We start from the raw sequence: 18,383 nt of genomic DNA, 5'->3' as shown, positions 1-18,383 counted from the left end.
CTCCACTTCTGAAAGCAAATTTTGGCATCAAGACAATTCTTATCACCACATCACCAGAAAGAAAAAAAATAAACAATTCCATTTTTTATTTTACCAGATGTTTCAAATCCTTTTGTTTATTTCTATATAGATTTTGCAGCTTTTGCTGAGCTAAATCCTGGTTATTCACCAATATAGTGGTTTTGTTTGAGCTAAAATTCTAATTTTCTATGTTTCTTATCATTAAAGACTCAATTCAATTTATTAGTTATTATGGTGAGTAGTTTATCGTCTGTTTTGGAATTTTTTTCCCCTTCATTTTGATACCAGGATTTTAATAAATTTCTTAAAAAAATTTTTTTTTTAACAAAAATATCATACACCAAGCGGAGGTTTTACCAGGGCCTTAATGAATGAAAATCTGTCTGTGAGCTTCTGCTATAACGAAGACGTGAGCTCATCGCTACGACAGTCCGTGAACGCAGCACTGCTCCCATCCTTCGTGAATGCAGCATAAACTGTTGAGGTGATCCATGGCAACAGAGGAGCAGCGAGCAACCTCCGAGCCTGTCCGACACTCTCCCTGCAACTCACTCACACGGACCCTCCGTTCTCCGCTCAATCTGCCCGGTAAATGTGGCCGGAATGCTCCGGGGGAGGAACCACTACTAACGGCTCCTGATTCGGTACCAAGGTGACCGACTGGGAGGCAGGCAGCCGCCCGGAGAGCGGGGCTCCACAGCAGCGCCAGGTGTCCGCACCGCCGCACGCTGATTACGGACGCATTTTGAACGGAGATGATGCTAGTAGCTGCTACTTTCTGGGTTTAAATCGGTAAAAATTTCACCCTCTTGTTAATTATAATCGGAGAGCGGGCACAATGAAAGCGGGTTCTATCCGTTTATATTTTTGATTAACTCTTTCCGTGCCTCGCTGAAACACCCTGTCCCAGCTTGGTGTGTGTCTGCACCGCTTCCAGTTCACCATCGCTGCCCTGATCTGATACAAGCTTCATCGTGAAGATGGCGACTGGGTCGGGCTGGCAGCAGTATTACTGCCCCATCGGCCAGGGGAAATTTACTTCATCCTCCTCCTCCACCTCCTCCTCCTCAGCAGCACCCAGCGGCTCCTTCCAGTCCGGCATCGCCATGGAATATACCCAGGACCTGCACCTGAGGATGAGCAAGAAGATCGCACAGCTAACTAAGGTACCCTCTCTCTGTGCCGAACTCCGTTCCAACTTAGTCCACTTTAATAAAAATTACTTTACTTCCAAACATAACAAACTGATGCAACACAATTGGGATTTCCAAGTAAATTTCAGGTATATTCTAGTACATTCGGGGCCCATTTAACACTGGGATTAAAAACTTTATGTGATAGAGAGGCCAAAATGAAGTCAGAAGTATTCACATTTTGATCATTTCTTTATTGCAAAAAATATATTTGTTTCTCTAATTTTCTTTTTAACCGTTCAACAATTGGATTTCTACAGAAGAGGATTAGTGACACACTGAAAGAAAATGATTTTTAAATTGTAATTCATTATAATATGAGAAAAGATAGAATTCTGACTTTACTCTCAGAATTCGGACTTTTTTCCCTCTCAAAATTCGGACTTTTTTTTCTCAAAATTCTGACTTTTTTCCCCTCAAAATTCTGACTTTTTTTTCCTCAAAATTATGACTTTTTTTTCCTCACAATTCTGACTTTTTCCCCTCAAAATCCTGACCTTTTCCCCCCTCAAAATCCTGACTTTTTTTCCCTCAAAATTCTGATTTTTTTTCCCTCAAAATTCTGACTTTTTTTTCCTCAAAATCCTGACTTTTTTTCCCCTCAAAATCCTGACTTTTTTTCCCCTCAAAATTCTGACTTTTTTTCCCTCAAAATTCTGACTTTTTTTCCCTCAAAATTCTGACTTTTTTTCCCTCAAAATTCTGACTTTTTTTCCCTCAAAATTCTGACTTTTTTTCCCTCAAAATTCGGACTTTTTTTGTCCTCAAAATTCGGACTTTTTTTGTCCTCAAAATTCTGACTTTTTTTGTCCTCAAAATTCTGACTTTTTTTGTCCTCAAAATTCTGACTTTTTTTGTCCTCAAAATTCTGACTTTTTTCCCCCTCAAAATTCTGACTTTTTTTCCCTCAAAATTCTGACTTTTTTTTCCTCAAAATTCTGGCTTTTTTTTTCTCTCAATTTTTTCGGAGACTTTTTTTCCCCTCAGAATTCGGACTTTATTCTCAGAATTCGGACGTTTTCTTTCTCAGAATTCGGACGTTTTCTTTCTCAGAATTCGGACGTTTTCTTTCTCAGAATTCGGACGTTTTCTTTCTCAGAATTCGGACGTTTTCTTTCTCAGAATTCGGACGTTTTCTTTCTCAGAATTCGGACGTTTTCTTTCTCAGAATTCCGACTTTATTCTCAGAATTCCGACTTTATTCTCAGAATTCCGACTTTATTCTCAGAATTCCGACTTTATTCTCAGAATTCCGACTTTATTCCCAGAATTCCGACTTTATTCCCAGAATTCCGACTTTATTCCCAGAATTCCGACTTTTTTCTCAGAATTACAACTTTTTTCTCAAAATTTTACCCCCTCAAAATTCTGACTTTTTTCCACTCAAAATTCTGACTTTTTTCTCAGAATTCTGACTTTAATCTCAGAATTTTGGATTTTACTGTAGATGGGCACCATAAAGGAAGAAATGTGGAGCACTCAGCTTTACTGAAAAAGATGTGTGTTGTTTGGGAGGGCCAGTGACTTTTTGCGAAAGGTCATTAAAACAAGAGAGCTAATCTCTAAAACAGACATGGCTACGGCTTGATGCTAACACCTTTGTTAGCTGTCAGAATTCAGTCAGAATTCTGACTTTGTTCCCATATTAAACTGAAATAATAATCAGTTCAGAGGCCCTAGTCCTCTTCTGTAGATTTCTGCAGAAAAGGGGTCTGCAAATTATTTCAGATGCAAACTTAAAGGGGTTTTGCAAGGGGAAAAAATGACACGAGCTTGAAATTTCCATTTTAAAATCATTTTTAAATGTCTGGCATAAACATATAAATCTTCGTTAAACACGTTTTGCTGCATTAGCTGCTACCTGAGGAGAAGGACTAAATTAATTCCCATCTTTATTTCTGTTCAAGAGCCACACAAGGTCCTCCCAAGGGCTGGAAATGTCCCCTTGTAGCACTGTGAAAACCCCTGGTTTGAAAAAACAAAAAACATCCTTCTCTGTAGTACTTTGTTTAAACATAATACACTGAGCCAAACATGTATATATGAAACTAAATGAAAAGTGCAAGTAATTTACTTTTAACTTGATAGAAGTAAACAGAACAATAAAATATGTTTCTCATTATTCTAATTATTATGCAGTAAAACAAGCACTCTGATGTCCTGCTTGTTAAGATGAAAAAGATCATTTTATTTATTGTAAGCCAGTTTAGGCTTTAGTTCTACATAAAAATAAATACATATAAAATTCCTGCTGCTTCTGCAGACTTAAACTAAACAAACAGACCAACAGGAAGACTCTGGAGTTCATTAAATCATTGGAATGAGGTGTGTTGATCAGGGCCAAAAAAGTTAATTCAATTTGTTGATTTGTTATGTTCAGAGTGATATATTTGAAGTTTTTGAGTTACCATCAATGTGTGCGGTATAGAGCATTGATAACCCCAGATTCAATCAGTGCAAGTTTATATGTCACAAAAGATTAATCCAATTTAATACAGAAGGTTGTAGAAATGGCGATCATTGAAAGTACTGCATCCATGTGGCATGACACCAGCTGTGGTTTGAAGGCAGCTCACACATTTCATCACTGCTTCTTCATCCAATTAACGCTCTATGGATTCCTTTGGAGGCTTTCCATTGGACAAGTTGGCTGGCCAATCAGGCACAGGGATGGCATGGTCATTAAACTGTTGGTAGCATGGGACTTTTTCCTTCAGCTCAACTTTCCATCAATATTCTTGGTTAAGTCAGTCTGTGTTCAGCAGGAATCTGACTCAGCCAAGTCAGTATTTTCCTATATAATGGTTGGAGACATAAAATAAAATTTTTAATTGGAAATAATAATTTTTATTGCTCTATGATTATCATGCAACTTAATTTCTGGCTTTAAATAGCTGCAAAATTCATATCAATTAACATTTTAAAAATGCATCCCCCTGTGTGCATTGAATATAAATTCCCATTTTGGACTGAAATTCTGAATTAAATGTATTTGCTGATGATATTGTAATTTATTATGATCCATCTGGGCATTGACCAAGTAGATTAATCGCCATCTTTCTGATGCTGTCTCCTGGTAGTCAAACATTTCTGTTTTCTTTGACTTTATTTACCCACTTAGAATAGTTCTAACTACTTAATCTTGTTATGCATCAATGTATTTGTCTGAAATCTAAAAAAACAAACAAAAAAATGAATGTCCAGAGCAATCTTGCATAAAAAGCTGGTAGTATTGTTGGTGTATTAGATTTGGGAGCTCATTCTGAGGGATTTGTTTTGGGGCCAGATGGCTGGGATGATCTTCATCCAATCTACTCTGGGGGCTTTCACGCACATTTCAAATAAATATTCTCTGTTTTGTTTTTTTTTTCGCCCAGAGGATCAGAGCTTTTATGTTTCTCTTATCAAAATGAAAACGTATAACCTAGTGTATTTAGCCGTCTGAAACACAGAGTCCAGGCTAAGGCTCTTTTCAGGCCCCCAGTCTGTCGTTCTCACGCAGCCGCTGGTCTACTGGGGATTTGACTTTTTTATGATCTAAGATGTTTGTGAGGGAAAGGTCTAACACCTTAGATGTTTATATACTCAGAGGATCCACAGCTGACTTTTATTTTAGAAGCATTTTTTTTTGTTTTTAAAAAACAAAGAGTCTGGAAAAAGAAAAGCACAGCAGCTGTAGGTGATTGTGTACTAAACCTATAGAGCATCAGATACAGTGTTCTGGTTGTTTTTAATATTTTCTGAACAACAATGTTTGAATTAGCGTGTTTCCATCTGTATATAAAAATAATTTGATTAATGAGGATTTTGCTGGAGCTGGACCAGCTTTTTAGCTTCTGCATTTCCAACCAACTCTATGCTTTCAAGTAGCAGCAGAAATGAAACAAGCTCTAAATAAATCCTCTTCTGTCTAGGTTTTATTTAAAGTGTCACAATGACTTATTTCGTAGAGAATGCTTAAAGCAAGACAAGGTTTCTGACCTTTCTGTGAAATCAGAGGAACACTCTTTAGATCTGGGCTGTCACCTCTAGAGCAACATGTCTGGGTCTGTTTTTTAGATCTTTTACACTCGCTATGAAACTGTAAATTATTGAATCATGATTAAACTGTCCTCCTTGAAAAAGCATCTACTTCACATTTGACATAAATGCATCGGAGAAATATCACAAACTTTTCAGCTTTGCCTTTAAAAAAAAAAAAAAAAAAAAAAATATATATATATATATATATATATATATATATATATATATATATTACATATTGTTAGGAAAAAAATAAACTATTAGTGATAAAAACTGCAGTAGGTTTAGGATAATTTAGTGACTGGTTTTCAGATGTTTTCCAGGCTTTTGAGGCAAAAACATGATCTTGTTGAAGATTTTCATTACATGGTTTTATTTCAGAACTGTGCATATTCAATCAGGGGACTCAAAAAGCTTCACGCTACAGTAGCAACAATTCAAAATGGCCTTTCCCAGTCAAACAACAGCCGAATGGCAGCCTACTGCCCTGCAGCTCCCAGCTAAATCCCCTCCAACTTCCAGCCACTGGCCTTATCCTGGGCATGCATTTAAAAAAAAAAAATCTGACTCCACCCTTTCGCTGCATTACAGGGTCTGACGAGGAGATAACACTTCACTTTAGATCTTAATGTCCACAAATCATGACAGAAAGTATATTTTAGTACAAAAGAGTGATGTTTACAAAGGAATTGTAGGGGACCAGCCAAGGGCCCATCAAGGAAAGTGGGGACATTTTGAATGGCTCCTACGTTACATCCAGTTATTCATGCTCTGATGGTGGTAAGCTCCACTATGGCCACTGCTGCCCTCTGACCACCGTCAGCAGCCAATGCAGAGGAGCTGTTTTGCCCAAGGATAGGCGGACGAAGAGGAGCTTCAAACCAGTGACCTGGTTGCAGGATAACCTGCTTCTCAACGTCACCTTTCAGTTGCTTCTTCCTAAACGTCTCATTATGCGCCCAATGGTACAAGTTAGTATGCTAGTGACAAGCAGTCGGATTTTAGTCAAAACGAGGCCAGGAGGGTTTATGATATCCAGGAGCACAGAAACCTTCAGGTCAACCCTTTCTGAGGATGAAAGAATATTAATGACATTTTTTAAGATGAATCTTGGGCGACAGGGTGAGGGCTAGACAGACCACGTCTTTCTATTGCCTCACTAGAGACTGAGAGGAAGGTTCTGTGGAGGAGGTCAGAAGCCCTGAGCTGTTCTGGTTTGAGCTGCTGCCTCTAGAGATTCCCAAACCGCAGATTCAGCTTCGTCTTCCTCCTAGCTGAGTCTGATGAAGGGAGATTCTGTATGGCTGCTCCCTTCTCCAACGTACAGTGGTAACTAAGATATCTGCACCAAACACTACTGATACCAGAATTAATAACTTTCTGTGACAATAATGTTATTCAGATCATTTATTTTAAACTAGAAAAACAGATTTCCTCCAATTTGAATATGTTTTATTTATTTTTCTATTTTTATCCAATAGATTTTAGTTCATAATATTAAACCTTTATACTAGACTGGATTAATGATGCAGACTCATTTTTAATCAGTTTGTTTCTATGCTTTTTATACTTTTTATGAACTGTTATAATGAAGGAAATCATTATTCAGTTTTTATTTCATCATTCTAAAGCAATAAATGAATTTATGCCCAGTCGCTATTGAACACACTGTGTTGGAGGAGCTTCTGAGGTCAGTTGAAAAACAGATGCAGTGACCTCCTATACACCTGCGGAGGGCGCCAAACAAGTATTTCTAGACACAAAAGCAGGATTAAAAGATGATGATAATTGAACTTTATTGATCTCACATTGGAGAAATGTACCACTGCGTTTAACCCATCCCCTTGGGGAGCAGTGGGCTGCCATCGTGGGGCGCCCGGGGAGCAGGCAATTACAACAGATTTTCCATAAATTCTCAAAACAATGCCCATTTTTTTTCAGCCTTTTTGTATTTTTTTGGTTTTAAAAAATAATATTTTAGCATTTTTTCTTGAATAATTTAATTCAAGAAAAAATGCTAAAATCTTATATTTTTTTTAATTATATTTCATGGAAAGTTTTTTTCTGCTGAGGTCTAGGGATGTAAATCACATCCATCATGGCAATTTGATTCAGTATCGATTTCCTGACCCAACGATTCGATTATTTTCGATACTCAAGAATACACCACAATACGATTCGATTAATCGATTAATAGGTTAATTTTTTTTTTATTTTTTTTTTTTTACACCTTACAGGCTAAACAAAGTTTCAAGTTTGAAATAAATCAATGAAAGCTGTAATATCGTTATGCTTTTTTTTTTTTTTTTTAGAAACAACAGCAAATAACAGAAGTAGAAAAGTTGCATCAAAAAATACTTCAAAAATACTGCACATAATCAGTGCAATGGGTGCAATGCAATACCTCCAGACGTCCCGCCCCCTCCACAGACGCTCCGCTGCACCAAATTGTAGATGACTGCAAACAGAGCCGCAGACAGGAGGCCGGCTTGTTTTGTTTTTATGACCGAAATTGCAGAAAACAACTCGTGAAGTTTGACCCGCTAGAAGAGCGAGGTGCACGAGAACGCTGGGTCCCTTTTTCCAAAAGATCTCCGCTCTTTTTGGCCCTCATGTCCCTCCGTCGTCGGACTAAACTCGCCCCCACTTCCTTGCCGCCTCGGCCGTATCTAGACCCACAGTGTGTAGCACAGACCACGCTTCAATATTGAGCATAAATCAAAAATGTCTGTGTCAAGCTCACTGCAACACACTGCTGTAAGAGTATAACCAGGAAGCGAGGTAGGAGAGCAAAATAGGTTTAGCGCCACTGCAGCACGGGAGGGAGAATTACATCCAGGACAAAATGGATAAAAATAGACCGGAGGGAAAAAAAACATGAATCGATTCTCTTGCAGACATATCGATGCATCGGATTGTCGGCTGTTGGATCGATGCATCGATACAAAACGATTATTATTTACACCCCTACTATGGTCTAATTTTCTCTGCCGGCAGCAACAGAAAAAATGGCCTTTTGTGTTGGTGGTGCTGCAAGCTTAAAAAGGTAGTTTATATTGGATATAATAAAACAATATAGTTGTGATAAACAGTGGTTTCTGATCGGCTTGAATCAACTGAAACGAATAAATGATATTTTCAGAATGCAGGCCACACACATTCCCGCAGGCGACACATCTGAGCCTCGCTTCCCCACTGCCGCTTTGTATGAGGCCACATCCAAAAAGCTGGGGAATAGGCTAGCGGTGTTGAGGCCATCTGCTGCTCACGTTGACCGCTGAACTCTGCTGAGCAGAAGAGGCATTTAGGAATAAATATCCACCTTGGAAGCTAACCCGGCAGCTCCCCTGGCTTCCCAGGCTGAGTGATTTCCGGCTTTCAGCTGCCGAGGACAAATCAAGAGGGACAAGAGGGAACTTTCGAAATGTTAGAAAGTTTGATTTCTGGTGTTTTTTTTGTTTTTATCAGCCATTGTTATTTTTAGCCCCATTTTGTAATCTTTTTGCAGAATCTTAAACCTTTTGATCTGGAGGAAGTCAGGCAGGGTAGTAGGGTCGGTCTCCATCTCTGCACTCCTGAAATATTGGCTCTATAGGCCTTTGCTGGGATTTCATGCATAGTCAGTGAGTCGCTCATTGATTGCTGCTCTCCAGCGGCTCTGAATTTCATGATTTGTGATGGAGGACTTGTTAGGTGCCACTGTTATTTAAGGCTCCTTGCAGTAATCTTTAATCCCACAAAGCCGTTCTAGTCTCCTTGTGTTGTTCAGCCTCTGTGCAAATTTCAGCACCATGATTTTTCTCTTCTTTCCAAAGCTTTATTTTATAAGTTTTTATTTCTGTTTGAAAGGTTGGATTTATTGTTAAGGAGGCAGCACAGAGGCTTTGCTGCCATGGCAACAAGTTTTATATAAATTATAGTCAGGAACTCTTGCATGTACTTAGAAACGGGTTGACGGGTTTCTGAAAAGAATAAGAATAACCTCGGGAACTACACTGCAACATGTCTTCTTGCTTCATGAAGACAATGATGTTTTCAAATAGATGGTTTGTGTGTTTCATCAGCATTGCCTGACTGACTTTCATCTTCATGTGAGTGAGTCAGAAATAGACCTCTGAGCCTCCATGTTTTTCTGGACGAAGGGATTGAAGGAGACAAGAGAGTCAACTGCAGTTGTGTTGACTGGGTGTGTAGTGAAGTAGCACCAGGACGTAATTTTCCCTCATAGAGAATCCCATCCTGGAGCAAATATTTTTACAGTCTCTTTACATTTTCAAAGTGTATTCCTGTTAAAAAAAAAAGCAGAAAAGTTATTTGGATGCTAACATTTTGCTCTGCGTGTTTCTCACACCTGAACGTAAAGACGAGAGCCTAACCTCTGTTGTGAATGATGATACATTAGCAGCCATTCAAAAAGGCCTTTCCCAGACAAACACCAGCTGAATGGCGGCCGTCTTCCCTCCTAATTCCAGCCACTTGAGTGGCCCCCCTCTTGCTTATTTTTCAGGGTTCCCGCAGGTCCTTAAAAAGTATTGGCATTGAATTCTTCAAAAATAAAACTAAGGCCTTAATTGGTATTAAAATGTCTTAAATCAGTCTTTCGTAGTTCTTAACTTTTAAAACATCATAAATAAGATTATTTTTATTGCTATTTATTTTTGTAATCTAAATAAAACGTTAAAATTGACAATTTGTTAGTTTTTTTTATAAAAAATAAATAAATAACAGCTCGCCATTATTGGTTCCGTCCCGTTAGCGGAACCAATAAAAGCGTTGTTGCAGCCGGGACATTTGGGAGATGCGCCATTTACTTTTTGTCTGGAAAATATGAGCAAGTGTAAATGTAAAAAAAAAAATTGGCTATCCAGCCAAGAGTTTCCTCCGTGGCTAAAACCAGGGAACATACATGAGGCACAGTGTATTTTGTGCAAGAACTCATTCAAGCTGGAGTTACAGAGAAACAGCCGGTATTTCTCAGTTTTGTTCCACCCTTGTCTCTGCAACACCTCCACTTATCACCAAATCAAACATACTAAGAAAACGATACAAAGAAAAATAGCTGCAAAAAAGACTTAGCACTGGTTATGTTGTGGCTTTAAAACTGATTTATTTTGTTCCCTGCTAAAACGAAGTTTGTGAATTCAGTTAAATACTTGTTAAAATATATCTGTCATCTGTGTGTTTTTAGCTTTCTTCCTGTATGGAAAGCTTTTCAAAATTTGAAACATTGGTGCAGTGGTTTATGTTTAAATAAACCTTTGGGTTAAGTTGTTGCAAGCAGGTTTTTCTTGTGTTTCTTGTAAATTTGATCTTAAATTTTTATTTCAAGTGGCATTAAAAAGTCTTGAATTTAACTTGCCTTATGCTGTAGGAAGCCTGTTTTTGTAGTCTGACTCCACCCTTTCACTGAATTACAGGTTCTGACCAGGATATAAGCTTCTTTTTCTTTTATGTCCACAAATCATGACAAACAGAATATTTCAGTACAAATATTGATGTTTATAAGGGATTGTGGGGGACCAGCCAAGGACTCATCAAGGAAAGTGGGAAAATTTTTAATGGCTCCTACTGTATCTAGACCTTAAACACTGTTCCTTACCATTATTTTAGAATTAAGTTTAATATGTCTTATTTTTATGTTTTAAAAATAGAAAATTTTAACTTAGGAAGAAACATAGAGATGATTTTTTGGGTTATTTGACTCTATATGACTTTTCTTCACCAATCATTTAGTTTTACTTGGAAAGGCTAGAATATTAAAATAAAGACGGTTATGCTTTAATAGACTTCGACTTAGACAGTACTTTATTGATCCTTTGGGAAGACTCCCTCTGGAAATTAAGGTTACCAGCAGCTTACAAAAGGTATTAAGTTAAATTAAGTTAAAATTAAGCAAAAAATAAAAATACACATACAAATACAAAATTACAAATACAAAAAATAATACAGATTAAGTACAGTGTATATAATAGGAGTTGTGTGTATGTAATAATATAGGAGTTTGGCGGATAGATTGACCGGTAATATGGTTTGCACTTGCACTATGTGGTTTGCACTATGTGGTTTGTCCTGATAAATATGGAGTTAACATTTTACAGAAAAAAAATACAAATGTTGCTACTCCTCCACTCTTCCCCCATTGAAACTAACTTAAAGTTTGGCTTTTATTTATACAAAGGGCTCTACTTTAAACTTTGATTTTTCCACGTTTTTATTTTCAGTTGAATAAATACGAGCTGCACAAGAGAACAGGCAGTAATTATTTTTTACAGTGTCAGCACACACTATCACAATCGTAAAAGGACTGCTTGGATGCTACATTTGGTGTGATGCATTCTAGCCCTGCATGGTTGGATTGGCCCCAACTGCCCTTGATGTCTGTATGCAATGCAGAATTGGATGTCAGACAGACTGAAGTTCATGAGGTTTTGTAGGAACATCTGGATGATAAAAAAGGGGTAGAAGAGTGAAGAAAATGTGGGTTTATTTCAGTCAAATATTTCCCAACTGGAAGGTTTGCCAACATATTGCAGCCATTATTTATTCCCACCTGTGCCTGGCGTCTGTCTCCTGTGGTCACTGGACCAGAAGCAGGGCATCAAGGACAGGTGGCTCTGTTTGACACACAACCACACCTAAGCAAAGACCTCATTAACCTAGCAATGATGTTGATGGCCTTTGGAAGGAAGTTAGAGTACCTGGAGAAAAATCCAAGCATGTGTGGGGGAGCATGCTCACTCCTGCAGAAATCATCAATGAGTTAACCCTGCATTAAGTCACTCTTTGGAACAAAATAATTCTGTAAAATTATTCCTAAATCTGAGATTTCACAGTCTGCAATTAGCACAAAGCTGCCTGGATGTCCTCGCTAATAAGATCCGTCCGTTTCTGTGCTTTGGATTCATCATTTATGGTTGATGTGGAGGTGAAGAGGGCTGAACATTGTTTCCATTCACACAGCAGGCCAATGTGACCCAAAACCAAATATATATATATATTTTTTGCCCAGACTCTTATCCAACTCTTTCATGGGCATTAGAACAGCCCAATTCAAATCCTTTTACCACCCAAAAAAACTGAAATCTTGATCCACATGTGGTTCTAAATCAGATGCATGTCCAATAGTCCAATAGTCCGATAGTTAGAAAAGCATCTTAGTCTTAATTTTATTGTATTCTCACCACTTTTTCTACACAAACTCCTCTCCAGCTCAGCATCCACTGCTCCACAACAAAACACATTGTACATAATTCTGCTCTGTTTTTGATCATAATGTTGTCTGTCAACTTTCAAGAACGTATAACAGAACTTAAAACGTTCAAGAACTTATAACGACACAGAGATGCCAACATCTGTTATTTATCTCATGAGCTGCGGCTGTGTAACGTCGACGATGTCCTCCCACATGTGCAGGTCACTGTGAAACATTTAGACTGGACTCTGATGGTGGTCACATTTAGTTAGTAGTCTGAATGACAATGCAAAAAATAGGATTTCACCAAAAACGTAGATTTAAGCACTAGGGCCTGTAGGAAAATTTCTTGGTTTAAAAAAAAAAGAAAATTGAACATTATTGATCTCACATTGGAGAAATTTATCTCTGCATTTAGCCCATCCCCTTGGGGAGCAGTGGGCTCAAGAAATGTAACAGAGTTTTTTACTTTACTGTAAGTTTCTTTTTTGTTGTTGTTGTTGTTACTAAAACTCACCAAGCTGCTCCCAAACTTCTCTCTTGAATTTGTCCTGTTTAAATTGTAAACTGTCTCAAAGTCCCTTGAGACGACATGTGTTGTGAATTGGCACTATATAAATAAACTGAATTGAATTGAATTAAAACCTCACAAAGTGCACTGCTCGCTTTTTTTAATCACATAATTTTCAATTAGTCGACACTTGTGCCTTCCAAGTGTTTGATCCTACAGTCTTAAAGCAGATAACTTCACACATATCTGAAGAAAACATAATAGGATAAAAAGCATGAGATACTTCTTGGCCATTCTGCTGAAACACATAATACACCGTCACCACTTGGCAGAAAAATGTGTTTGCTTGTGCCGTAACTCAGGGGTGGTAGTGCAGTGATCCATGCAGTGAGGGGTGGTCAGGATTAGAAACCAGATGGTCAGTGCAATGCAGCTTCAGACTGAGAGCATGCTGCTGACAGCGAGTTTAATCTCTGTGTTATTCCTTAAAATCATCTATAAAAGATGCATTTATTTACTGTAAAACAGTTAACGGACCTTTTAAAATTGGAGAACCATTACATCGGTGTTTGATTTTTACTCCCATTTCCTTAGGCTCCTGTGTCACTTTTCCTATCAACTGTTTTTTGATGTATTTGAAATGTGTGTTAACTGGCTCTAAATGTGAGAAAATGAAGAAGAATCTGTTGAACATCAAGTGTGACAGAGTCTTTTGCTTTTGGTGAGCTTCAATGACTAATAGTGCATGAACATTACATTAGCATCAAGGTTATGGAAACTATTTTTACCGATGTGCGAGTCTGTTAAACCATAATAATATCTGCCTGTTACATTTCTTGTCTTTAATAATTCTTTCATGTTTATGGATGAACTGAGTGCATTGGGATGAAATGCTTCAAGGAATTGACCACTAAACTAAAATGACTAAACTGAAATAACAATAATTTGATACATAAAAATGTAATAAATGTGTTTTTGCTGTCAGACATAAATGATTTTTTTGTATTAAACACATTAGATGCCTTAATTCGGCATTGAAATGTCAGGTCCTGCTCAAAAATGAACACCAAGGTTGTTTTGTTGAATCAAAAAGTGTGTCATGCTGTCTCATTTTAAGTTTCAAGCATGAAGCATTCTGAGTTGAGTAAATAATTTTATCAAACAAAATGTTGCACCTTTGCCTATCAGGAGATTAAACTGCTTGTGTTCAAAGTGGGAAGGTGAATTCTGTTGTAAGACAAAGTGCATCAGCAACAAAATAACATTTACTATTACTAGTATATATTAGAATAATAATAATGCATTTAAATTTTAAGTTATTAATTATTAATGCTCTGTAGTTCTCTGCTTAGTTCAGATATTTTATGAATTACGAAATATATTTTCAGTCTCATTTTGGTATCTTCTGTTTTCCTTGATGTTTTGAAACATCAAACTGTTTCATTTTTGACAGAGATCAGGTTTGGCTCTTTGTAATTCAGTTTCATTTTGAGTATTTTAATAAACTTAATACATAATCCTTCATAAATTGACATACTGAATTGTTCAGGACAGCTAATCAATGTTTCCCAGTAACTACAGGATGTGTCATGTAAGGAAATCTTGTTAGCTAACCTTACCCTCTCGAAAACAAGGTTGTGCACATGTTAGAGGTTAGCAAAAGTTAGAAAAAGTAATATGTTACAACCAACAAGAGCATTTTTATGTCATTTATAACAACTATTAGTGTTTTTTGTTGATCCTTTAAATTTTTGGATCCATCAGGTTTACATTTTGGATCAATCGGTCAGCCATATCAGACTTTTTTTATACATGTTTTTGTATCAAAATGTCATGGTCGGTTTAATGAATCTGACCCATATGCAGAGAAACCACTCAGAGAGCACGGTAAAAGTTTAACGGATTTATTGAGCTGGTAAAACAGGAGTTATATCTGGAACTCAGTGAGCTGGTAACCCTGAACTGGAAGTGAGAAGGGAAGTTCAGAGGTCAGTCCAGGTACCGTGGGAATCTTGTAAGCTCTGATATTTAGAGTGGTTTGGAACTCACGTTTGAGGGGGGCCTTGTTATAGCCTCGTGAGATCATCCTGATTTCGCGAGCTTTCAAGGTTTCACTCCCTAATCCGTCTGGAGACTCTCCGTAGAAGAAAAACGAAACGAACGTCCAATCAGCGTTGGCTTTGAGGCGGGTTGAGGTGTGACGCAACGAGAAGCGCGACAGTTCAGTCTAAAGAACATGGCGGCTTCAGCCAATGAAACTAGCGTAAGCGTGGCTATCGAGCAAGTTTTATCGGAATTACAAGTATTTCTTCTCCCGACTGGTTTCGGCAAGAGTAGCCTGGCATGTGGTTGTGTTTTCGTCGTCGGTCTGTTAGTACGTCATATGCTTCGTTGATCTGATTGGTTTATTTGGCCCGTCTATCACCAACATAGGTCAATCAGCTAACCAGTATTTTCGCCCCTTCCCAAAATTACTTCAACCGAAGCTTTCCAGATGGATATGCGGAGCAAATCCATCTGGTGGAGTCAGGTTAGCCTTGTTAGTCCTTGAGTCCAGACTGTGTGGTGAATCCAGAGTTTGGTGCACACGTTGGCCCCGGAGGAGTAATGGAGCGAACTGTCACTTGGATTTCCGATAGGAAGTTGAATGGAACATGTGGAGGTTTTGCCCTGCTCAGTGTAACTCGGTTTATACTTCCAGGGGAGAGAAGGTCCAGGTATCCAGTAACACAGGAAAGCTTCCTGTCGAGGAGCAAAGTTAAAAACACGATAGACTCAGAGAAACAAAGCTAGATTAGACTCAGCTAAACGCAGCTTGGCTAGAGTACCCAAAACTGGCAAACAGTCTGGCGTCAAGGTAGTGACAGTCCACTGCTCAAATACTCCTCCAGATAATGATCCAACGAGCCGCAGGTGTGCAGGGAGGGAAAGCGAAGACAGGGGACTTCCTGGGGGTGGAAAATGGAGACGCACAAACAGACCACAAAAACTGGATTCCTAACACAAAATAGGACTGAGGAGCTGTCTGCATTTAGTTTGGTGAAATATAATATGATGGAAAATGTCGACCTTCTCTATAGTGTGTTGGTATTAATCCAGAGACCATGAAGTGCTTTGCATTACCATTTTGGCTTAGAAATTGTTTGGAGATGACAGACAGACTGCTTCTTACAGTTAGGTCAAAGTACTATTCATGCTGTGTGGGTTTAAAAAAAAAAAAAAATTCTGTGAATAAAAGCTTAATAGACAGTGCTCTGTGTTTGTGTGTGCATGGCGGCTTAGTGCTGCTGCTGAGACTCACTGCTTATTAACCTCTGCAGCAGGATGCTTCATCGCTTATTGTCACAACTCACTGTCAGATTTCATTAAGATACACCCAGACACACACGTGCACGGAGACAGGAAAAAAAACGGGGATCGAGGGAGAAGCAGTAGCCTGGGGCTTCGTCCGCACAAATAAAACCAAGATGAAAGTGTGCAGAGAGGATGATTTGATGAGTCACTGTAAATGTTGACCTTCAAGGTTTTCCTCCGTCTTTGAACAGCCTTAACCATATTGCTCCTTCTGTCTTCTGGCCTGTTTAATTGGCTGATGCTGCAGTATTTCATGTCAGTGTTTCAGGCAGGACACGGAGCAGCAACGCTGCACAGTCTGTTGTAATATGTGCTTGATTTATCAGACAAATTCTCCTGAGTGCCTCTCATTGTCTTTCACCTGTCCCTGCGTCTGCAGACGCCGTCTGTGGGCTTTTTATTGGCGGTGTTATGAGATGTCTGACATGAGCGCTCACTTCAGGATCTTGTGGTGGTTTTTACTCAACAGAGTGGATATGTTGAAATGAAACCAGCCTCGCGGATTCACTAAAAGGTTAATGAGGTTGTGAGGAACTTTTTATATCTAAATATTTAATCTTCCCTCATACCCATTGAATTAATCAGACTGAACTTCTATATCTTCAAATTGAATTTTAAATGCAAAAAACACAGAACATTGGAATCTTTTTTTCTCATTTAAACTTAAACTCCTTAATACGGAAGATGATTAGGGCCACTTAAAAAAAAAAGTTTACTGATTTTAAAATTTTATTTCAATTTAGTATAGGAAAAAAGTCAGGATTCTGACTTTAATCTCAGAATTCTGACTTTTTTCTCAGAATTCTGACTTTAATCTCAGAATTCTGACTTTTTTTTTCAGAATTCTGACTTTAATCTCAGAATTCTGACTTTTTTCTCAGAATTCTGACTTTAATCTCAGAATTCTGACAGCCAAAAAACATGTTAGCATCAAGCCATAGCCATGTCTGTTTTAGAGACTAGCTCTCTTGTTTTAATGACCTTCTGCTCCTCCATTAATGAGGGGACCCCTCAGGCACGTAAAAAGTTGCCTACTGTAATTCCGTCATTTTCCACCAACGTGTCACTGGCCAACTTAAACAACTAACATCTTTGTCAGTGAAGCTGAGTGCTCCCACATCTCTTCCTTCATGGTACCCATCTACATTAAGATCCAAAATGCTGAGATTAAAGTCAGAATTCTGAGAAAAAAGTCAGAATTCTGACTTTTTTTCCTATACTAAATTGAAATAAAATTTTAAAATCAGTAAACTTTTTTTTTTTTTTTTTCAGTGGCCCTAATCCTCTTCCGTACCTTAAAGCTCCGTGTAGGCTTTTCTAAAGTATTACCTACCGTGTTCTACTAGAGATCAACCAATGCAGGTTTTATATATATTTTGCAAATTCTTGTGAGATTTTGTTAGTAAAATAGATCGATACCGCGTCAATATATCAACATATAAAAATATGGCAACATTTCATGGATTTTCGGGGGATTTTGTAGCATAACGATGACATATAGCAATATTTCATTAGTTAAAGAGATTGATATGGTGTTTTTAAATGGCAATATATCAGCATATGAAGATATTGTGATATTTTAATGTATCAATATTTTTTATTAGAAGTTTTTAAGTCTGTAAAAAAGAAGTTTTTGAGGAAGAAGAAGAAGTAGTATTTATTTTTTTTTTTAGACTTTAGAAACTCAGAAGCTGATCAAATATCGGGTTAAATATCGGTGGGGTGGCCGATGTCCGATATTCAGTTTTAAGGCCGATACCGATAGGGGGCCGATTATATCGTGCATCCCTAAAAAGAACTTTTATTTATTCAGAGCAATGCTAAAATCTGTTCTACAGTTAAATAAACAGATAAGCTGTAAATAATTGCACTTCAAAGGTGGAGATTTTAGTGATTTAAAGTAGACTGTAGTTTATTTTATAACAGTTCTTAATTTTCTCTACTGTCGACTTTTCTTTGGACAAATGTTGAAAAGGTTTGAGCGGCGTTAGAGATTTAGGGGTTCAAAAACTTTTTCGTAAACAAAAGTGGACTCGGCAAGAAAATTTTAGGTGCATTCGGCAGCCATGCCTTAAAATCACAAAGTGGT

The 18,383-nt window shown here is 37.9% G+C and overlaps 1 protein-coding gene across 2 annotated transcripts in view; it reads left to right on the top strand.

Moving 5' to 3' along the window:
* The first annotated feature begins 482 nt into the window (after positions 1 to 482).
* Positions 483 to 18,383, top strand: part of fam184a (family with sequence similarity 184 member A) — a 274,942-nt gene continuing 257,041 nt past the window's right edge. Inside the window, exon 1 of one of the 2 annotated variants that reach the window (XM_038272733.1) lies at positions 483 to 1,187. In XM_038272733.1, coding sequence (XP_038128661.1) covers positions 1,002 to 1,187 — 186 coding nt within the window. In that variant the 5' untranslated portion in view covers positions 483 to 1,001. The remainder of the gene's footprint in view (positions 1,188 to 18,383) is intronic. The other variant, XM_038272732.1, reaches the window with a different exon arrangement.

This window comes from Cyprinodon tularosa, unplaced genomic scaffold (genome assembly GCF_016077235.1).
Source record: "Cyprinodon tularosa strain WSP-4 unplaced genomic scaffold, ASM1607723v1 ctg84, whole genome shotgun sequence".
Lineage (NCBI taxonomy): Eukaryota > Metazoa > Chordata > Actinopteri > Cyprinodontiformes > Cyprinodontidae > Cyprinodon > Cyprinodon tularosa.
The sequence above is the reverse complement of the archived record's forward strand: the minus strand, read 5'-3'. Positions and strand labels throughout refer to the sequence as shown.